This window comes from Elgaria multicarinata, chromosome 1 (genome assembly GCF_023053635.1).
Source record: "Elgaria multicarinata webbii isolate HBS135686 ecotype San Diego chromosome 1, rElgMul1.1.pri, whole genome shotgun sequence".
NCBI classification, from domain to species: Eukaryota; Metazoa; Chordata; class Lepidosauria; order Squamata; family Anguidae; genus Elgaria; species Elgaria multicarinata.
Genome location: NC_086171.1, coordinates 69,921,056 through 69,945,038, shown reverse-complemented (window position 1 = coordinate 69,945,038; position 23,983 = coordinate 69,921,056). Strand labels below are relative to the sequence as shown.

General features: G+C 41.2%; 1 protein-coding gene across 1 annotated transcript in view; it reads left to right on the top strand.

The window, feature by feature from the left end:
• ITGA9 (integrin subunit alpha 9) overlaps window positions 1-23,983 on the top strand; it is a 249,188-nt gene that overhangs the window by 147,031 nt on the left and 78,174 nt on the right. Inside the window, exons 17-18 of the mRNA XM_063129756.1 lie at window positions 7,347-7,423; window positions 21,522-21,672. Coding sequence (XP_062985826.1) covers window positions 7,347-7,423; window positions 21,522-21,672 — 228 coding nt within the window. The remainder of the gene's footprint in view (window positions 1-7,346; window positions 7,424-21,521; window positions 21,673-23,983) is intronic.

Genomic DNA, 23,983 nt, shown 5'->3' with positions numbered 1-23,983 from the left:
GACGTCTGGCCTTTGTTACACAACAGTATTAGGGAATGTTGCCTCAGCTATAAAACATTTAACTGCCACCACCAAAACAAACCCTCTATGCCAAAAAGAAACTCAGTAGCCTGGTTTCTAGGTGCTAGATTGACATCACCCCTGGAGACTACCTTTCGAGATTAATAAAACTGAGATGTTTATGAGAACATTATTTACCATAGGGAGTAAAATGTCCCTCTTTAAATAATACGTTAAGATTGCTTAAATGTATTTAGATTAAATAAGCTTGGTTACTGTTCCTAATATGTAAGAGCCAAATAAGCTCTCAGTAGCTTTTCTCTCAGACCAGATTTCCCTAAACTCCACCCCAGCTAATCCCTCACAACCAGTTTTCCTCTGCCTCCAGCTCTTTCCATTCTTTCTGACTTCTAAGATTATTCTGTTTCAAAGTCTACTTGCTGAGGCTTCCTCCAGGCTTAGCTGCCTGCTTGAAACTTCACATCTTTACAGCATGGCTTTCCACTCCCCTCAGCAACTGGCTCCAGACTTCATTTCTTCCAGTAGGGTCCTGTCAAACTTGAGGGCTTGCTCTTTACCAGCTCTGAGCTCTGCTTTTCTTAGCCCCAAACTCTCTTACGATCAACTACCAACTGTCCCCAGCACTCAATCTCCAACCAACTTCTCCAACTCCTACAGCTGAGCTTTTTCAAATCTCCTGGCCAGACTCTCTGACGAATCTTGTTCAAGATGTCTTTTCTAACTACCATTCCAATTTGTTGACCTCCCCACACCATCTGGAACAGCTCAAACAAAGACCGCTTCTCCCCCTAGTCATGATAAAACTGTCAGCTTGAAGGTGCCCTGCCATGGGAACCATAACCAAGGCAGCCACTATTGTCTTATGCTTAACACAGAAAAGCAAAGCCAGGCTTTTGGTTTACGCAGTTACATTATAACCTCATTCAGACGTCACTTAGAGAATACAAATTCTACAAAGTATAATCAAACAGTTAAAATTGCAGTGTTTTTTCACTGCCTACAATCTGGATTGGAACCACAGGGTGGTGGTAGTGGTTGTAACTGGTTCCAGTATGACAATGGAACCAGTTACCTAGGGAGATTGTGGGCTCTCCCACACTAGAGGCATTCAAGAGGCAGCTGGACAACCATCTGTCAGGGATGCTTTAGGGTGGATTCCTGCATTGAGCAGGGGGTTGGACTTGATGGCCATATAGGCCCCTTCCAACTCTACTATTCTATGATTCTATGAAAGGATAACAGCACCACCCCTGCCCCATATGCTAGGCTTCCAGTCCATATTGCGTACCCCCGTGCTGGCAATTTCTATGGGGAAAACCTGCATCGGGGCAGAACTATGCCTTAAGGCCCTCACTAATGTCAGCTACTCCTTTCTCAACATTCCACCCCCAGTAGGTTTTCACTTCCTCCCTCCCTCTTAGCTTAACATTTTATTGTCCAAGCAATTCCCCCTTCTCATCCAGTTACACTCCAGAACTGCACTACTCTTTATCCTGTTTGTGTGAACATATGTTCAGCAACAACTGTGGCTTGGGGCATAATTAGCTCTCATGTGAAAGACATTGAAGGAGTGTGTGTAGTGTGGAATCAATGGCTACTGCTGAATGATCTCTACATTACCTTATCTGACCTTCCTTCCCTGACCCAATACTTCACGGTGAGTTTCTGCTTCTGTGCTAAAATGTCAAGTACCAATTCTAGAGAGTTTCCTAGCCAGCATTACCTTAGGTCTGAGGGCAGCAAAGAAACTCTCCACACAATAGGGAGAAGTCCCATGGTAACAAGAAATCATAGCATGGTATGGAAACTCTATGCGGAAGTGGCCAGGGAGCAGATAGAATAATATCTATCTAGTCCAGCCCTGATATAATTCAGAATAGCGGTATAGGAATTATGTTTGAGGTGGGGAAGACCACTCTTGCAGTCATAGTGTTGTTAGCCAGTTAATTATCCTTTGGTCATTTATGAGCCTCTGGGAGTCAAACTGTTTAATGCCGAGAATGTACTCTGTTAGAACAGACATCAGAACTCTGTGCTACTCCCAATATATCCAAGATACAAATCTTTCCTTTATTACAGGAAACTGCTTTCTCCTGTCCCTTCCTCCTTGTTCAATTAAAAATATTTTTTTTTCGTTTCGGTTGAGTAGAATCCCCCAAAGCTTTCAGTCCCACCCACATATACTTGCGTGGCCTCACATACTGGAAATTGGTGGTCAGAGTGAACCCAAAGTTGGCAGTGAATGGACACTTTCCATGCCAGGAAACTTAAAAATGATCCCACCCAGTGTTATAATACAATTGGATTGAGTCGAGCTCTGAAATTGCCTGTGCTTTAATGAACCAGGCCAGTGTGTAGGAGGGAAAGCAGGACTGATAAGTTTGGAAGAAATTTAGATCTGCATTTGAGCAGAAGGTATCTAGATGTATTTCTAACTTGGAGATGCCAGCAATTAGTTCACTTAAGTCACTGACTAAGCTACATAGGGCCATCATTTCTTTTATGTTGAATAGTTAGGGATACTGCCTCAGATATGTGCAGATTATTCAGTTTTGCAAATGTGGGATAAAAGCTTTCTGTTTTCCTTTTGTGGTTGACTACTGCTCCCTGTTGAGTGTGCACATGATGGTAAACCTCAATTTGCACTTGCATATGTGAAATAGCTCCATGCTGCATGAAAAGGAAACTGCGTCATCAGATGAGCATTTTATTTCACGCTCGTTACTGGCCACTCATGGTTTTTCATGGGTCTTTTTGACGATGCCATCCGCCTCCCCGCACATCTCGCACTCCTTCTGGTCTTTTTTCCACAACAAAATAGGACCCGGTAAATCCATTTAAAAAAATTTGAAGTGAAACCTGCTGCCATTTCCTGCTGTGTGCAGGAAAAGCAGCATGATAAAGCGCCCACTGAATGGGCCATGTGGGCGTTGCTGCTTCCTGGTGTGTGAAGAAAGAGGAAGTTGCTCCTCCCTATTGTGGGACAGCAGCAGGAGGCCAAAGCAACAGCAGGAAAACATGATCCCCCCCCCCACTGATGATGCTCTCTTCCTCCAAGACCTTCGATACATTATCTGAAGGGGGGGGGGAAATCCTTCCCAGTTCCAAACACTAGAACTTGGCAAGGCCCAGAGTAGGACCCACTGACAACACATTCATGCCGTTTGTCCTGAGCACCTTGTGTTGAGTCCATCCTTTGATACCGTGAACTAGGGATGGACAAAATTATCAGTTTTGATTTCTCAGAGTTTTTTGTGTCTCTGTGGTGTGTAATTTGTAAATGTAAATTCAACCAATCAATCACTTCATTTGTATACCACTTTTCCATATACAGTACGCTCAAAACATGCTGTGTGACAAAAACTAGTACATTCCTATTCATATTGATACGCTCATTTCTTGATCACTTTCTGTTGTATGAAGTGCTAGTGCTTCTTTCCAGATTTATCATGTATCCTCACACCAGCCTGGCTTAAAGAGGCTTAGGCTTAGACATTACAATTTATTCTACCCAAACCATCTTCATGACCATGTGGGCCTTTGAATGTTCCATATCCCAAACCTGACCCCATCCCACCCCAGCAAAATACTGACCGCCTTCTTCATGAAACAGAGTGTCTTGTGAAGGAATTTCACAGCTGTTCCTGGCCACCGCTTACATGGGCACGTCTGCTTTGTTTAATAGCAAGATTCTTTTTTCCCTTTTTTTTAAAAACATTTATAGCTTGTAAGGAATTCACTCCCATTTGTTTCACCTGCTATGCCTCTCAATGGAAATACTCTGCCAGTTATTTTGCCTTCTTGTAGCCAGTGTATGTAATTAAATCCTGGAAAGTGTTCAGGAATGTTAATTACTTGTCATCAGTGAGATGAAATCAGGTGCTTGCATTTGGTTTCATGGGATATGTTTTATTAGATGTGCTTCATAAACAACCAAGGGTCTGAGTATGTGCAGTAAAAAGCAACTGGTCCTCAGTTTTGCAATCACTGGATGCAAGGAAGTGCTCCTTTATCTAGGAGAGATGAAGCGTATTAAGTACAATGCCTCTCATTTGATCCTGCCTAAGGGAATTTTTTTTATGACTTCCTTTATGAATCTCATTTTTTGCATGTTGAAATCTCCCCTTCCAGATCTTTCCTAGACCATATGTTAAGGCTTATTCATGCTATCTTTTTAACCTGGTGATGTCAGCACAAGTTGACTTTTTCAGAGGATGTTGGCATGGCGAACTGGACTGGACATAACATTCTTTGATGTGTTTAGATAATGGTTTTGTTCTAATAGGATGACTCATCCTCCAAGGTTTGTTGAACCTACCAGCAAACCTGTGTGTTTCACCAATAGATAAAGACTAATCCGAGTTATTGCTGTGTGTGTCTGTTGTGGGTCGGGAATCAACGATTGTATATTTCTTCATTTCTTCTTTTTTGCAACGTAACAAACATAACATCTCATAGAGCCTAATTGAAATATCTGGTACCTCCCCCTACATTCCACCTTAAAGACAGTGACTAAAGGCAGACTCCATGGTCTCCACACCAGGCATTTCCCCACCGTTGTCCCTCTCCCCTTGATTTGTTTACCATCTAACCTGAGGAAGAGTTTTGGGAAATGTGAAAATTTGTATATTATTTTGTGGTATTTTGGTTGGCCTATTATAGGTATTGCCCTAATTTGGAATTGTTCTTATGGCCAAAATGTCTACCTTTGTGTCCCCCCCCCCCCTGCAATCGCCAGGAGATAGGCTCATTGCCTGTTCTGGATGGGGTTGCAGAAAGGTCAGTTTCATAGTTTAGGGGACTACTCTTAGATTCATCTCTGTCGCTGCAGGCCCAAGTGGCCAGGGCAGCTTAGAATGGTTCGCCAGCTACTGCCTCTACTGGACAGGGATAGCTTGGCCACAGTGGTACAGGCATTAATAACCTCAAGGTTGGATTACTGCAATGCACTCTATGTGGGGCTGCCCTTAAAGCTGCTCTGGAAGCTGGAGCTAGTGCAGAATGCAGCAGCTGGGCTGTTGTCGGGAGCTACCCCTTTCCAGCATTCAACTCCTTTGCTGAGGGAACTGCACTGGCCAGGTTTAAGGTTCTAGTAGTACTGTGCAAAGCCCTAAACAACTTGGGACCAGGATACCTGAGAGAGCACCTTCTCCTCTATCAACCTGTCTGGTCACTGAAGTCATCTGAGGGTATGCTCCTGGTGGTTTCACTTGGAGCAATGGTCCGATTGGAGTTCACCAGGAGAAGAGCCTTCAGTATGGTATTCCCTGCCCCTGGAGATCAGGCAGGCGCTTCCTAAAAATGTTGTTCCAGGAAGCCTTCCCTTAATGACCAGCTGCGGTTTTATTTGTACTTTGTTTCTTTAAAAATGTATTTTAATGTGTTTTGATTCAGTTTTCATTATTTTATTGTATTTGTTCACGACTCTGAAATTCTTGAATAGATGCAACATTTCAGAAATAAATGACAAATTTCTGTGTTCATTATAATTTTTGGATAAGATCTCAGTATCCCTTTTATCCTGAGCTTACCTGCATTTCTTGCATTTTAACGTCTTATAACAATGCCATTGTAGGAGGCATGTCCCAAATAGCCCTTATTCCCCTAATAGTAGTATATTCCACTCTTCCTACATTAAGCAATTAGTTCCTGTAATAGCTGTTATAGCAAGGCCATGAGTATGTTTTTGGGCATGTTTCAATCAATTTAATTAAAGAAATTGTCTCTGGCAGATAGTGTGGAATGTGTTTAGAGATAGTTATCCAAGAGTGAAAGAAAAGAGAATAATTAGTATAACAAGAATAAAAGAAATAACCAAATTACAGTAGAGGGTTGTATTTTGTGTATTTCATTTGTGTAAATTGTAAGTTTCATTGAACTGTGCTATAAAATTGTCCATAATTAATATTTGTAATATTCTCTTTTCTTTGCATTTTCATTTTATGCATGTATTTACTCTATTTATTAGTTTACAAATAACAAGTTCTTTGGGTGTCATAGGGAGTAAAACAATTAAAAACCACAGTTTCAGCAAACCCCCAATCAATTAATTAAAAAAGCAGCAAAAGCTTATAAAATGAACAACCATACTGGAACGCAGATTAACACCCTATCTACTGCCATCGCATAATGCAGAGAGCCACGAAATAACCTTCTCAGAGTTACTGTAAAACAGCTGCTCTAAAACCATAGCACCATTTATTTATTTATTTATTTTATTACATTTATATACCGCCCCCCAGCCAAAGCTCTCTGGGCGGTTTACATCTTACACCATGCAGAGACTGGTAGAGTAATCCTGTCTTGTGGGAAGGAGACCCTAAGATAAAGCAACCTCTACCTCCATAGTCCTGCAGACTTGCTGTAGCCAGGGCAGGAAGTAGCTACACGGAGAGAAAAATAATTATTCCAGACCCAGGTCTGTCATAGATTCGAGGCAACTTTGTGTGAGTGCCAGGGGAATGAGGAGGATTGGATCCTGTGGATCCAATATGGCCCCAGAACACACCATTTTGCCTCCCACTGCTAGGATGACATCTATGACAGCAGAGTTTTCCATGAACATACTAGGAAGCCTCTGGTGAAGTTGTGACATCGTACCTGCAGACCAGCCTCTCTGCTGGCGAGCATAATTTAACATTGCTTCTTATGACTCCTCAGCTGGATAATTGCAGTCTAAAACAGCCTCCCCCAACTTGGTACCTTCCAGATGTTTTTGGATTTAAACTCCCATCAGCCCCTGCCAGCACGACCAGTGGACAGGAATCCTGAGATTTGTAGTCCAAAACATGTGAAGGACAGTAGGTTAGGGTAGGATGGTCTAAAACATTAAAATGAATTAGTTTAAAAGTCCTGGGAGAATAAACACATCTTTGTCTGGTGCTGAAAAGACATTAAGGAAGGTGCCAGGTGAGCCTCTCTGGGGTGGGCATTTCACACACCAATGGCCACCGTTCATCCTTGAAAACCTTGATTATATGGCTTCTGGTTTAAAGTATTTATAATGTCTTTTGTATCACGTTTTAAAGTATGATTGATGCAACCATGAGCTAGTAACTTTAAGAGGAGACCAGGGGGATCGCCTGATTTGAAGAGAAACTTGCTTGCTATATAAATGTTTTTCTGCATATTCTCAAACTGTTTTGTATTGCGTACTCCTCAAGAGGTTTGGGAAGCATTTGAAATCTGGTTTCCTGAGTTCCTTAGGGTGCATTCGTCAGTTCTTACAGATCAAGGGAGAACTTGTTTTTATTTATTTATTTGTTTGTTTTTGTTTACATTTCCCCCTTCTTAGTATTGTAATTCTATTTTCTTAAATCTTGCAGACTGTTTTTGAGAGAAATTGTCAGTCAGACGACTGTGCTGCTGATCTGAAACTTCAGGGGAAACTATTCCTGTCCAGGTAAGTGACACTTTTAAATCCTGATCCTTTTAAATAAATGAATGAATGAATGAATAAGCCCATGGTTTTAATTAATTGTCAGGCATTGGGTGGGGGAAAGGAAATTTACACATCATGAAAAATTTGGCCAAAGGAGATCAAAATCAAAGTTAAGTATGTGATTCAAGTATTATTCCAAATTGAATAATTCAAAAACTGTTTGGAAAGGAACTAACTCTTGCCAAGTTTCACTTACTGACCTTCACAGTTCTTGATGGTAGACTAGCTAAGATACTAGTGAAGATATCTTATCATTATGACTTTACCATTGTGGATCAGATGAAGTTGAGGGCTTTCCCCATTACCTTTTAATTGTCTTCTGACACAAGGAGAGAGAGAGAGAGAGAGAGAGAGAGAGAGAGAGAGAGAGAGAGAGAGAGAGAGAGAGAATCTTGTTGACTTGTTAAAAAATGGAACTAGTTTGTCAATTTGCCAGTAGTTAGATTTTTGTTGTTGTTGAGAAATGAGGATCTTAAGGTTTTGAGATGGGTTGCATTTTTAAAGGCTCGAGACAAGGCATATGTCAGGTATTATAAGGCAAGTGTAAAAGACTGTACTGGAGAAAATTGATTTTCTCTTATGTTTTATGGTTTGGTCAATAGCAACTTATAAAACTGAAATTGGAAACCGGTTATATGGAATTTTATATTTAGGCTGAATCTGACAGTGTTGGATGTACTCATTAATTTTTATTTATTTTTAATATTTATTGATTTTTTATTTTTTAAATGTGTACTTTTTCTACCAAGAAAAATCTGATTCAAGGCGGCTTACGATCCTAAGTAAAACTTGATTAAAACAATAATAAAACAAATGCATTAAAGCACAATTAAAAACACAGCGATAACAGAATAAAAACAACACCCGACCCAACAGACCCGCTTTGTCATTTAAAATATTGTTTATTTGTAATATATTGGCAATTTCCCCTCTTTTCACTGGTTATAAACAATACGCTGGGATTGAACTGATATGATGATGGTTTTATTTGAAAGTTGCTTTAAAGCACACATATGCACAGGGTTAATTAAGGAGGGTGCGAGCACCGAAGTGGGTGCGGGAGTCTGGCAGGCTCCCCTGTGCCTGGCCACCAGAACCCACGCGCTGAACTGCGGGGCTCTCTCACATGTGCTTGTCAAGCGCTACATGGTTCAGGAGTTCCCTGCAGCCACCCCCTCCTCCCTGCGAGACAGCATTTTTACAGAAGATCGGGGCTTCGGAAGTTGCGTATATCTAACGTTGCGCAAAATGGCAGCCATAGAGGGCCATCTCACAACATTAGAGGTGTAAAGGTGTGCAGTTATTTTAACATGGGTGTACTGTGAAGATGGCTGGATATCCCACTGAGTACCTGAGCTGCTGCGTTCTGCATTACCTGCAGCTTCCAGACCAGGTTCAAGTGCAGCCCCGCATAGAATGCTTGGCAATGATCTAATCATGATGCTACCAGTGCATGAACCACAGTGGCTAGGGAGTCCCTATTTCCCCCATATCTTACTGCTTCCAATCTCTTTAATCCATTTCTTTTCTTCCCAGTATGCCTCATTTCCGCTCCTGTGCCATTGTGGCTACATCAGAAGTCTCCCATTAACCACATTTGAGAAGCAATTCTTGGAATATCTATTTGGGAGATGCCCTTTTCGTTTTACATTCAATCTTTCTGCCTTTAACCTGTTTACCTAGCAAATTATTGAATTCGTTTTATGTACTCATGTGACTTGTCCATCTGGCCTGTGCTAGGTGCACTGAGCCCAAACCCATTTGGGAGAAAAGTCTGACTGCTGCTAACCCCAAAACAACTTTCGTAGGAATTCTGTATTTGAAAAGAAAAGGATATAACATGCCATCGTCATTGTGCAGCATTAACTAGGAAGCTATTTGCAATGTTTGTGACAATTAGGAAAATTATTCTCCCCTCCCCCCGGGCATAATAGTATGTGAGCCGTGCCCTCTGCATGTACTGAAGCAGCAAATTATTCTCAATAATAGGATTGCCTTGTTCCCTGGGGCAGCTGGAGATTTAGAGTTGGCCTTGACTAGCTTTGAGAAGTTAACTGAATAGGAAAGGAAGTTGTAAAACCATGCAGTCCATGGCAAGGATGAGGCTACAATGGGGTTTGGAGGAAGCAGGACATGTAGGGCTCTGGAGAATGACCTAACAGGCAAAGAGTTTGTATCTTCTTGATGGTCACAGATTGGAAAGCAAGAGTGAGTAGAAGCAGGTCCTTCAGAACCTTGGACAGGTCCCAGGGAAGAGATCATTTGTTCTGACAAGGCTTGGGCAGAATGTACACTACTGCTTTATAAGTTTGTAATGGTATTGACCACTGTTGGGGGTCATGACACATTCTATATACTGTTTTCAAACCGCTTTCAAAGTGTTATAACCTGCTTGGTGTAGATCTGGCCCTGGTTGCGGACTGAGCTCTTATATAGTCTTTCAGCCTGACTACCTGTCCCAGGCTCCACCCCCTTGATGGGGAATGGAAATTCTTCATTGCAGGAGCGCAGAACCTCATGTTAGAAGTTTTGATATATATTATTCTCCAGTCATCCAAAAATGTCATATTTGGAATCACGAATGCAATCATGAGCAGTAGAATTTTTGTCAAGAAATGTTGGGAACTCATAAAAAATGGCAATCCCATTAGAAAACTGCGTAGTTTTAGACTTCAGCTGGTGGGAGTAAAGTGCGCACTTCTGAAAAATGCACAGATTTCCTTTTCGAAATGTGCATTTTCCCATTTGGATGAGCCAAAAAATAGATTGGAAGTGAAAATGGGGGTGAGGCAAAATAAGCTTGACACTACATTTCAGAGAATTCTGGCAAGCTCAAAAATAGCTCATTCTTCCACCTCTACCTTTGGCCTGGGGTCAAATCCAGCCCTCTTCAAGTCCCAGGTCTCGCCCTCCAGGGTTCCCCAAACAGCCACACCCTTTCCCCAACCAATGATCATTTGGTGGTTTACCAACTTTAGTGTGTTTTTCCTCCATTCGCAAACACCTAAGTCTTAAGAGAGTCCTCTAGCCTGGCACTCTCTCGTCTTTGCATTGTCTCTTGATAGATGAGCAGATTTGGCCCTTGAGGGCAAGGATGCTGGTTCCTCAGTGCAGTTTTCCTCAAGGGCTGCAGTGTTTGGGTGACCTAGTTTAGGGAGTTCTGCTTCAGAGGGGTTGTGCTTCATTGCAGGACTTGAGTTTGGTTTCAGGGCCCAGATCTGGTGGTTCTGTGGCTGGTGCTATTGACTCAGCTAGCCCCTCTCCATCAGAGTCAAGTCCTCAAGTCACCACTGGTAGACCTAGCTGCACCTACTTAAAAGCAATCTAGTGGCACTGATAACTGAATATCTCATTGGGTCTGTGACCGTATAATAAATGATGATGATACCTGAAAAGTTTGGATTTTATTCAGCTGCCTTTCCGCTTTGTATGAGCAGAGTTGCTAACAGAATGCCGATGGCAGTCATGTGGGGAAATGTAACAACAACAACACCCCTGTATAATTATAGCAAAGTATAAAAAACACACAATCACAAAACTCCAAAGCCAACTTTTCAGTTTTCTCTCCCCCCTCCCCCACCACTTCTGTTTGTCCTCAGGAGAAATCATGCTATTTACCCCCTTTTCCCTTTCTGAAATGCTTTTGAATTGTTTTGCATGTCTCACACTACTTTTGCATTTGTCTTACTGCCATTTCCATACGGAACCATTTGGCAGTTGTGCTAGCCTTATAGGGGACACTTGCTTGCATTTGGCGACGGGGATGGCAGCAGAATGCTGTTGGCTGTTGTTGGCGAAAGAGCCCTGAACGTTGCAATAATAAAATCAGACCTTCATGTAAAGACGCACACACAGAAGATATTTGCCTATGTGGCAGTAGGTAAGGAAAAGGGATCTGCCAGAGGGGATAAAAGAGACCCTCTTGGTTATTAAAAATAAGCAGACAGAAGATGAAATGGACAGGTGTCACCCCTGGAGCAGAATGGGCAGGTGACTCTTAGCAGTGCAGCTGGAGAGGAAATCCTGCCCAACAGGCTGTGTAAACGTAATAGCACTCCATGTGGTGCCACGGAGAGCAGAGCAGCAGCTTGGCAGGAGCATTAATAGAAAAAGCAGAGTGGCTGGACTTATCGTATGCCTCCTGCATTCCTTGTGGGGGAGAGGCCGGAATGAGACCGTAGGTTGGCTTACGAAGACAGGGTAGTCCGTCTGAACTTGCTGCGGAAAAGGACTTGTTATAAATAATTATTACTGATGGGAGAACTTCAAGGGCAGCTTTTCTGCTTCCCAGAGATTTCTGCTCCCTACACTTGCCCTGCACTTGTCATTAAAGCCAGAATAAGTTATTTGCCAGGGTTGTTTCTGGATTCCTATATTTGGCATGAACTATTTAGAAATGCTTTTACTAATTGATCTGCCAGCTGTCATTCATTCACAGACCCTCCATTACCCTGTAAAATTATTCTCACTCATTAGAAGCATAAACAATTTCTTTTACAAAAAAATAAAAAATAAAATAAAAACTGAATTCTGAAATGGAATCAGAGGACTTAATTATGGTATAGGAACTCCTTCTTAGTTAATGTCCAATTTACTAGATGCTATTCTTTTGTTGTTTCGCATATTAGTGTTTGTCTTGGGTATGTGAAATGTTTGCAGAGTCCAGATTTATAAACAGTGAGCACAGCCCAGTCGTATATATTTCAGAGTCCTTTGATATATCTGAAAGGTCTTGAAAAGAGAGCATAATTTATATTAGAGATACTGCAGTAATCTGCCAGGTTCTATTTCTATTACAGATATTGGTGCTTCAATGGTATGGCTAATTATTCAGAAACTTAGTTATTTCTAACAATTCTGTCCAATGTAGTTTCTGGGGGCGGGGTTTTGGAGCAGGGGGAGCTGATGAGATGCATGAATTCAGCAGTAGGCACATCAGAATGTGCATACAAGTGTGGATACCTGTAAACATTGCATTACCCTCAGAACATTTCAGAGAGCATTTGACTGCATATTCCCACCCACAGCTAGCACCACCGGTCTTAACTACACTTGGCTGTAGCTGGATCAGAATATAAGAACATAAGAAGAGCCATGTTGGATCAGACCAAGGGTCCATCTGCTCCAGCATTCTGTTCATGCAGTGGCCAACCAGCTGTCGACCAGGAACCCACAAGCAGGACATGGTGCAACAGCACCCTCCCACCCAAGTTCCCCAGCAACTGGTGTATATAGGCTTACTGCCTCTGATACTGTAGGTAGTGTATAGTCATCAGGAAGAGTAGCCATTGATAGACTTCTCCTCCAGTTATTTATCCAATCTCCATTTAAAGCCATCCAAATTGGTGACCATCACTACATCTTGTAATAGTGAATTTCATAGTTTAACTATGCACTGTGTAAAGTACTTCCTTTTATCTGTCCTGAATCTCTCACCAATTAGCTTCATGGGATCACCCCATTGGATTCTAGTATTATAGAAGAGGTAGAAAAATGTCTCCCTATCCACATTCTCCACACCATACATAATTTTGTACATGAAATTTTGTACACAATACAAATTAGTAATGCTTCATTTTTTAATTGTTGCTATTGTAAGCTCCATGTGTGTGTGTATGTACAATATTGATTTTTTTGAAATATTTATATCTTACTTTTCTGCCTGACAACAGGCCTCCAGAGTAGCTTACAGCCAAAGAAAATTAACATATATTTCAAAATCTTAACAAAACAAAACAAATGTTGGGTATGGTTAAAATTATGATTACGCACAAAATGAAGTGATTGCTGTACGACTACCACCTATTTTCCATCTCTTGAGGTATAGACCTTTCCAGAAATCACATTGAGCATTATTCATCACATATGGTAATAATTCACCCTTTTTGATGGTGTGGCTCAGAGACTATAAAATGAATGGGCCCTGAGGAAGATGTTCCAAGTCATAGTGTGTGCATAAGTGGCATACTGTCCCTGCAATGTAAGTCTTGTCAAAGAGAAAGTTTAAACTTCTGATGCAGTAAATCTAGCTGATACTGCACAGGCTGAAAAATTGTGATGAAAGCCAGAACACCATAAATGCACAGTTGTGTTTGGCTTTTTGTAATATAAATCTGACCCAGTAGATTTGATTTTTAAGCATCTGCATAAGCTTAGTTTACTAACTTTGCCTACAGTCATCTTCTATGAAATCTGAAATTGGGCTTCTTGAAGGTCACCTGGCGAGTTGAAATAGAAGAACTGCTGTTTGAGATTTTTCTTCTGTACTTATGCAGTTCTTGGCTAAAGATATCTGGTTTGGGTATATTTTATTCTTGACATAAATCACTTGCTACTGTGCAACAATGTTTTTCTTGTAACCAACAGTAAACTTTATGAGCTTGTATTCCAAGATTGTCATTTATGCTTGACTGGTGAGCAGCTCAATCTCTCTTTATCATTTCCTTTTCTTGACAGGACATCACAATGGATTCTTGAACGGACCTTGGGTTTTGCAAGGGTTGCTTAACCCTCATACAATCCACGTTCATTGGGTTTGCACAACATTACAACACCCGAGCAGGGGTTGCATATGCATGGGTTAAATAACATTTGATGAGCCACACCATGTCATGCAAATCAGGTCATTGAATAAGGAGGAATAAAAAAACAACACTTCCCAGAATTCACCTTTAAAAGAATAGTTTAGAATGCAGGAACAGTACAGAAGCCGTCACTTGGCTTTAGCCTCAGCTGCTCTTTTTTCCCTCTCCCCCAACTTGCTACATTTGTGAAAATATGGTAGTGGACATGAAAGAAACTGGCAGACAAGATGGCTGGTGCTGAATATTATGAGCTGAGGCAAAGTTTGAAGGATGGCTGGGCTTGACTCATAATGGATAGGGCATTTCTGAATTGGGAATTCATTTCTACGCCCACTCTGTTTCTTACATTATTCTTCATCCTGCTTACCAAGCAAAATCCCAAGTTTGCTTATAGTCAGGTTTCATTGGCATCAATTGCAGAAGATTTACATTCTATGATGGAAGATTTGGAAACCTAACTCCCATTTCTGAGAAACCTATTCTCAAGGAGAGCTCAACGAGAGATGTAGCATAGTGCTCAGAGACTACTACGAATCAGGAAGTCTTAAGTTTGAGTGATAGATGTGAAGTGATTTGAACATTCTAAAGCATGATATAAATGTCAAGTGTGATGTCTGTTGCTGTAAAGACTGCCCACTGTACTGCAAATGTCTCCTTAAGCGCACTAAAGCTATCAGTCCTTTCAACACCAATCTCCTTTTGCAAAATCAATTAGAAAACCTGCACAGGTAGTTGATGGGAGTCATGAAAATGTGGGAATGCCCAAAGTGGGACTGAAAACATGATAGATCATTAGACTAGATAGGAAAGGAAAGGAACCTCTCGTGCAAGCACTGAGTCATTACTGACTCTTGGAGGGACGCCAGCTTCCGCTGATGTTTTCTTGGCAGGCCTTATAGCGGGGTGGTTTGCCGTTGCCTTCCCCGGCCATTATTACCTTTCCCCCAGCTAACTGGGTACTCATTTTACCAACCTCGGGAGGATGGAAGGCTGAGTCGACCTGAGCCGGCTGCCTGAGAACCAGTGTCCGCTGGGATTGAACTCAGGCTGTGGGGAGAGTTTCAGCTGCAGAAACTGCTGCTTTACCGCTCTGCGCCACACGAGGCTAGATAACTGGCTCATATTTATAGTGACAGGCACTTTTGAGTCCCTGTTGTTAGAACTTCATATAATTCTGAACTTGTTTTTAAAATCAAAATTCTGAGCAAAGAGAATCCAAATTCTATGCCACCCTCAGCTGAATTCTGTGATCTGTGAACGTGTAGGGCTTTCTCTTTCTTTTCAGCATTTCTGTTCAGCTTCATCATCAATGACAAGGGATACTTAACCCCCACTTAGTCCAAAACCTCTGAAAATGTTATTCAGCAGATTCTCTCACTTCTTGAACCTCATCAGGTATTCCCTAGGGATGTATGAGAATTTTGTCTCAGTTCATTGAGCATCAGAACTTGTCTTGTTCACTTCCCTGAACACAAATGCATTTTCTGGGCAAAGCGTGCATATTCCTGAGCTTGTGATCATGTTTTGTTAGAAAAGTGGGGACTTCAACAATGTGCATTTTGAACATAGAACAAACAACAACAAAACCAACCTATACATTTTTACTCTTTAGTCGATGGAAGGGTGCGCTTTTAAAAATGCACAGTTTCCCATTGAAATAACAACAAAAAGTATTTGGGACCGAGGCAGACCAAGCGTGAGGTGGAGCTTGGAGAACCTTGGAAAGCATAAACTTTTCTGATTCTCCCATCCCAAGCATTACCTATGTGTGGCCTCTTGTATCTTTGCGACCTAGAAATGTATGGCCTAGAAACTTGCATGTTTAAAAATGAAACATGAGAATTTAATGAAGCTCATGAAGAATCACAACATCCTTATAGTGCTTCCTGTTGTTGAACTGTAACAAAGAGCAGTTGCTCAGAACTGCATTAAGTTCATGTTGTAAGTTTCTATGACCTTAAAATGCAAAGTATGAAGTATGCAGCAGAGCATAGTAACCTAAAGCTCATTCATCCTATTAATTATGCTAATGAAAGTAGTGAAATGTAATCTGGTATTGGAAGTTACAAGGAACACAAGAATATTTCTTATGGTATGGATCTTGCAAGGCTCTTTTCCCCCCTTTTTCTTTTTTGCACCAGCAGCTTACCCATGGATTACATTTGTTTATTTTAATATGCATTTGAAGTTCATCTTCCTTGCAACATCTGCTTAACAAACAGCTAGGATCGATGTGGCTATCCGATGAACTGCCACAGAAAGGACTACAAACAATGTGAACCAAAACCACAGAAAACCGCACCAGGAAATCCAGCTGTGTGGAAAGCAAATGTGTTTGATTTGAATTGGTGTAAGCCTCCTTGGTTTCTTTTCTTTGGGTAATTAATCTGTCAGACCAAAGAAGACTCAGAGAAGTGGGGGTGGACGGGGGTGGGAGCTCTTTGAAATATACAGCTGCATATAAATGTTCTTAATTAGCATGAGACAAACCACAGTAGTTAGCTGGATTTTTAATTGCCATATTATTGCCAGAAACGATAAGTCTTATTTTAGGGTAGCAAAAGAAGCAAATAGAAGAGTGTGTTTGTAGGCCAGTTTGCATGACTAGATGTGATGTATTCGTTTATTTAATAGATTTAATACTTTAGGTGTCTACTCATTCAGGGCAGCTGACAATAACCACTACCAATTACAAATTATTAAAACACCAGAACAATCACATAACAATATAAAATATGTAACTGTGTAATATAACACCACCATATAAAATAGTTATAATAAAATGATCCCCAAGATCCCCTAAAAGCTGATAGCAATAAAAAAAGTGTTTAGGAGTTCATAAAAATGAATAGAGAAGAGCCCATACATAGCTCCCCGGGAAGAGAATCCCAAAGTGACCACAGAAGATGCTGTGTACATGTTCCTAGTAGTTATGAGGTAATAGATAAGTTTCCATTGACAACTAATGCATTCACTTGCTAACATGTTTCTGTCCTACTAATGAGGTACTTTTCGCCTGCCTCCAAAAGCATTTTTTTCCCAAAAAATCTTGAAAATGTTGGTAGGTATCCCCCCCACACTCTTATCCATGCCCTATCAGAAAGCTTTCATGCTCTGAGGGGAAATGGTGACCCTGAGTAAATAGGTAAACATCTACTATGTGTGTTTCCTGTCCTCCCTACATTTTGCAGAGGTTAAGGAGCAACATACAATGTGAATTTTTGAGTACTTGCATCAGGGGATACAATGAGCTTTCTTACTGTGAATTCCTATTCTCCATGGTGTAAGAAGGTATTTCTCTCCCAGCCGACTTTAGGGGAGGGGTACTGAATAGGCTTAGGTTTTCGTTGCGCATATAAGAGAAAGTCATGGGATTCACAAGGTTGTCCCACGGCTCTGTCCTTTCCACCTTCTTTCTATTAATTTCTTCACTTTGGTTAGAGTTAGTATTTGACATAGCATTTCTTTCCTTTTTTTAATTTGGCCTGGGAGAGCAACCTCTTCTCCTGTGAAGTCATGTTTTAGAATTTGGCCGTGCCTCCTGTCCCAAGGGGAAAGGTACTTTCAAAGACTCTGGAATGTACTCTGCATGTCATGGAGAACAGGAATTCACAGACCAACATTTCCTTATTAATGCCAAAATATTTTAAATATTTGCAGACACAAAAGGGGAACTTGGTATTTTAAACTGTCATATCGCAGCTAGCTAGAGATAAACACATATGCAGGACAGGCATGCTTATTACCTTCAGCCAGAGGAAGTGAAGTGGATAGCTACTAAGAAGAGGGGCCTTTTCTCTTGTGGCACCCAGTTCTAGAATGAGCTTCTTAAAGAGGCTTGCCTGGCACCTATGTTGTGGCGCCAGGTAAAGACCTCCTTATTTTCCCAGGCATTGTTTTAAATCTGTGGCTGCATTTTAAATCTTTGTACTGCTGCTAGGTTTTATTTTGGCTTTTATTTTATACTGTAGTTTTAAACGCTTAAATTTCTATATTATATGTTGTATTTTATGGTTTCAGTCGTTGTGAATTGCCTGGAGAGCTTTGGCTATTGGGCCGTATAGAAATGTAATACATACATACATATCTGTAACATTCAAAACAATCAGACAAACTACAGGTCATATGTAATGTGTAACTCTCATTCTGTTTTTACTCAGAAGTAAGTGCCCCCCTGTAATCCAGGTCAGAACTAAAGCACAATAGGGAGGGGGGATTTAATCATCCTTCCCCCATCCCCTGTTATCAATAGTAAAAAACAAAACAAAATCATTTTTCATAGAATCATAGAATAGCAGAGTTGGAAGGGGCCTACAAGGCCATCGAGTCCAACCCCCTGCTCACTGCAGGAATCCACCCTAAAGCATCCCTGACAGATGCTTGTCCAGCTGCCTCTTGAAGGCCTCTAGTGTGGGAGAGCCCACAACCTCCCTAGGTAACTGATTCCATTGTTGCACTGCTCTAACAGCCAGGAAGTTTTTCCTGATGTCCAGCTGGAATCTGGCTTCCTTTAACTTGAGTCCATTATTCCGTGTCCTGCACTCTGGGAGGATCGAGAAGAGATCCTGGCCCTCCTCTGTGTGACAACCTTTTAAGTATTTGAAGAGTGCTATCATGTCTCCCCTCAATCTTCTCTTCTCCAGGCTCAACATGCCCAGTTCTTTCAGTCTCTCTTCATAGGGCTTTGTTTCCAGACCCCTGATCATCCTGGTTGCCCTCCTCTGAACACGCTCCAGCTTGTCTGCGTCCTTCTTGAATTGTGGAGCCCAGAACTGGATGCAATATTCTAGATGAGGCCTAACCAGGGCCAAATAGAGAGGAACCAGTACCTCACGTGATTTGGAAGCTATTAATGCAGCCCAAAATAGCATTTGCCTTTCTTGCAGCCATATCGCACTGTTGGCTCATATTCAGCTTTAAAAAATTATAAGTAACTTCTAATAGTAATTGCCTCCCTTCACACTGTGTTCCTGATCCAGATTGGTGGGCCCTGTATTTCCTTTTAAGTAAAACAAGAACCAAAGGATGTTGTATGCTATGTATTTAATTTAATGTGTAGTTTCACCCTAAGTCTTTGGCTGAGTTGAAGCGTTGACAACAGTTACACAGTAGGGTGCAACAAGTGTTTCAGTTATTTGGATTTCTTGAATACATGACTTTGGATGGTGATGATTTACTATGATATAGAGGGGCTTGTGCATCTGTGCAGACATATGCTTAAATTTTGGCCTGGGTAGCCGAAAATATTTGTGGACAACAAATTTCCTTGCCTTTCTCTGCTATGATATAAATGTGTAAGCAAAGATTTTATAATGGTCTATTCACTATTTAGAAGAGCTTAAGGCCCAACATAATATAAACCCTACTGGAATGCTTTGACAATTAAGTCCTTAAGAGTGCAGAGATAACATAGATAACATTCACATATGCCCAGGGCAATTCAGACATTTAAAAAAAAATCAAAATCAAAATCTTAGGAGAACATTCATCAGCTCTCACCTTAATAGGAAATGCGCTGCCCACAAAAATGCTAATCTCTTAGTGAAGCAAAAATGTGATATGGTATTTTTTTCCTTCGGATTACCGTTTTGCTTGCTCACTCACTTCCTTAAGCATGGCTTGTGTGTCCCAAAGAAGCAGAGCTCCTTGAACAATGTCGTTTAACCAATACATTCCAGTGGTGGCAACCCAGCCTATATAATGAACTGCAGATGCTAAAAAAGGGTGGTATCACATTGGCAATGCAGTTCATACATCACAGCAGGCTATCCATACCCAATGACATCACGCCCTGGAGCAACAAATGCGGGTCAGGAATTCCCTTGCCAATAGAGAGATTCTTTTTTCTTAATCCATTTCTTACTGAGAGTATAACTGATTCATTCCAGATGTTTTGAGATTTAATGACTCAGGAAACTGCTCTCTTGAAAGGAAGGCCTAAGCTCAGTCTCCTGTTGCTGTTGTGATGAGGATTTTGAAATGTTCCGTCAGCCTCAGACCAATGAGGTTTTCAAGTAAAAGTACCCCAAAGCTATGAATTTGATGTCAGTTCCTTCAAACCAGACAATTCTAAAGAAGCAGGATTTTTTTCTTGCTGTGTGGTGGAATACATACTTCACTTTGACTACTGAACTGTTCCCTTAATTTTCATCTGTTTCACTTGGTGAGATAGCTGGCAGCTGTAGGCAGAGAGCCACAGTACTTATTCATTGTATCCTTGATGAACAATTGTAGCAGTGCCTCTTTATATGTGAATAGGAATAAACATTTTCAGAGTTCACATATCATTTGTAAGCTTAAAAACGTTGCCCCTTCCACTGAATCAACTTTTTTTTTTGGTCAAACAAAATGAGATATTTTTTTAAAAGCCATCTTGCGTGGGCCTCTTCAGGGTACTGAAGGACTGGGCCGTGATTTCTCAGGAAATGTTTTTTTCTGGTAAATTTTGGATCCCCCCTTTTTTTCCAAGCTTCTCCTGGGGATTTCCTCCTCCCATCCCCAGGAATATTTTGTGTAATCTTTCCTCCCCCCCACAATTTTCACCACCTACAAATACAATGGAGAATTTCAGGTGCAACTGTGAATCTTGTTTTAATCTTGTTTAATGTTATTTTAATATTGCTGAAGGAAGCACTGGGGGACTGGGATGCAGCAGATGTGAACAACTCTGTTTTCCTAGGCAAAACCCAGGTGGCTGGCTAACATTGAACTTATTTAGATGCCATGTTCCCTGTTCAAAAAACCCGTCATCTCTCTCAGCACTATAATGCAGATCTGAATCAACATTGTCCATGTGATGCATTTTGTTATCTAAAAGTCACCTAACAGTTTGCACATCCACTATCTGCACTTCTTCTACAGGTTCAGTGATAGTCGCAAACCTTATGGAGGTGATCAGCTTGCTCACACGAGGACTAAAAGTGGGGAGGGGATGTGGGAGTGCACACAAGCCCTGCCCCCAACACTCCCGTCCACTCATTCCCCAGCCTTCCTATGTTTAGGGGAAAAGTCGGAAGTGGTTTTTTTTACTCATGTTCAACCCTCCTGGAGACCTTCCAGGTCGATACAGGACGGTGGGGATCATCAGCCAAGGGACATTGGGGGCAGGGTTTGCATATGCATCCATGACCCTTCCTCACTTTTAGCCTCTGCATGTCAGTAGGCTGAAAGAGTTCAGACATGGGGTTATCCCATTCCCCCCTCCCCATTTCAGTGGAAAATAACACCAGCAAGTGCTGAGGGTGGGTGAGATAAGACCTTTGCTTTTCAGACTGGCCTTAAATCATTCTTTTGGCCTGGCCACACAATGACCAGGAGGAGAGCCAGGCACATCATTCTGTGTTTCCACTTGTCTTATAATGGGAGCGTTGTTTGGGATTTCATAAATGAGATTTTGACATGTCTCTTCTGTGAATTAGGAAAAGGAGAAAATGGCTAACAACAAAGTGTTAATTTGATGCCATTTCTGCCTGCAGTGTTGATGACAGGGCTCCCTATCTGGCGCTGGGAGCGGTGAAGAACATCTCGCTGAACATCTCCATTTCCAACATTGGGGACGATGCGTATGACACGAACATAGCCTTCAACTTCTCCAAGGAGCTCTTCTTCATCAAAATGTGGCAAAAGGTAGGAGCAGCCAGTCTGAGGACAGGCAAAGGTGTGTTTTTGTTTATCTGAGGAAGCTTAGCAGAGTTTTAACCACTCTCATTTGCCCCATGGTGTAATCAGGAGAGCTTGACTGCCCTATTCATCTTGACTGAAACTATTCCATAAGCTTCAATAAAGGCTTCTGTATAGAAGGGCGTTTTATACAAGTTCTCCCTGCTCCCAGTTTTAACACTGTTGCATGCACTGGTTTGGTTGCGGGAGTGAAAAAAGAATTCTTACTTGGTTGCCCAGATGCTTCTCATATTGCAATATAAAAAGAAGGTGGCTTCTTATATATTGCAAGAGTCAATGCAAGCAACAGTGGTTTTGTTGAGGATAAAGCGGAGAATACAGGCAGTAGGCTCAGAGCTTCTCCCCATTAGTTATATTAGACATCCAGAACTCCTGGTCTGTACATGCTAATGCTTAAGAAACAGAATCCCAGCACTAGAATCCCAGCACTGAACAGCATAGTGCGATTCAATACCATCTAGAGCAGGGGTGGAGAACCTGTGGCCCTCCAGTAGTTGTTGGACTCCATCATCGTCATCATCATCATCATCATCTATTTTATTTGCCACTTTCCCACAAAACTGCCCAAAGCGAATAACAACACAACAGCAATAAAAAATACAAGAAAGCATACCAGTATGTCAATTACTGTAGTCCATCATTACAATAATAAACAACCCAAACAGTTCATTCCAGCAATAGTAACATTACAATCGGTCAAATTAATTCCAAAACATGGCCAGTGATGAGGGACGATGGGAATTGTAGGCCAACAACATTTGGAGTGTCACAGGCTCCCCATCCCAGAACAAGAGCCTGGCTGCCGCCTGGCTGCCGCCTTCCTTTGCATTTATCAGTGTTTAATGGATGTTTTAATAATTACAACCCAAGTGGACAAGCCTACCTTTCACCCCTATTGCCACCTGAAACACATTCTCAGCTGAGGTAAACCTCAGCATAAAGACCACCCTGGCAGCCAGGTTTGTGATCTTCCTTGGCTCGTCTCCCTGATGTACAGTAACCCACCATCCATTTTTGGTTTGTTTTTTTCTTGTGCCTGCTAAGCACTGCTTAGTAGATTAAATGTAATATGCTTTCATCTGGCTGTGACAGCTACAAGAAGTGAGGACAATGACTGGCTCTTTGTTTCAAATAGCATGTGTAAACTTCTCAAAAAAGGTACATTAGGTGTATAGACACCAAATATCTAATATTATTATTTAAAGGAAAAAATATGCCCCGGCTCAGTAATTATTAGAGTGGCATTTACTTTTCTGTGCAAGTGTTATTGTTGGTGGCTCTCATTTCCTTTAGACTCTGAAATTTCATGAGCCATGTTAATGACATTTCTTGGCAAGCCTCTTCACCGGGGTGAGAAAGGCCACATTGACTGATATTTAAAAGGCTTCATTTATTGAGCTGTTTCATTTTCCCCATCAGTCTGTAGCCAGTCAGCATCCGTACCATGGCTACAGGCTGAAATGGTGCTTTCTGTAGCCTTATAGGAGAGTAAGTCCTTAAAATGCATGTAATGAAGATGGTTCTTCGTGAGGTGGGCTTTTCAAGGTGGTGGGCTTGCTTATGAGCCCTGCATCTTTTGTTTAGTTTATGATCTATGAATTTATATAAACTACTTTTTTGCTGCTTCATAGCCTAAGATCTCTAAGTGGTTTACATAAAAATACATATAATACAATATAAAATAATAATGTAAAAACAATACAAAATAACAAATACATGAAAAATGTTATTACGAAAACAGTATCATAGTTAATAAAAATAACTTGGCTGTTTTAGGAATGGCCAATGCTGAATTGATAGTACTGCTTTCCAGAACTCCTTTACAACCAGCTTAGGGATTACTATTTTGATTTTGCTTATAAAAAGATTTGGAGTGTGTGTGTGTGTGTTTTTGTCCAGGGAAATTTTAATATGTAAGAAAACTGCTCAGTTAACTTGACGTTTTTATCTGTTCTCCTGGGATTCTTTCTGCCATTTGGTTTTGCAGTGAGTGATCAGTAGCCAACTGGAGTATATTAGTATTCAAAAATAGCAGGACAATATTTTGTCCTTGTGAAAGGAAGTTTCACTGAAATCAGTTACTTACTTCCAAGTAAACTGGGATCCTAGACTCTTTTGAATTGTGCTTTGCATTCTAAATTAAGCTACGTAATGTAGGTCATTAACAACCGTCAACAATTAATGGCTTCTTTCTTACTTTCTTACTTTTTGAAAGAGCTGGAGGCATTGACCTCAGAGCTTATTTTTTTTGTAACAA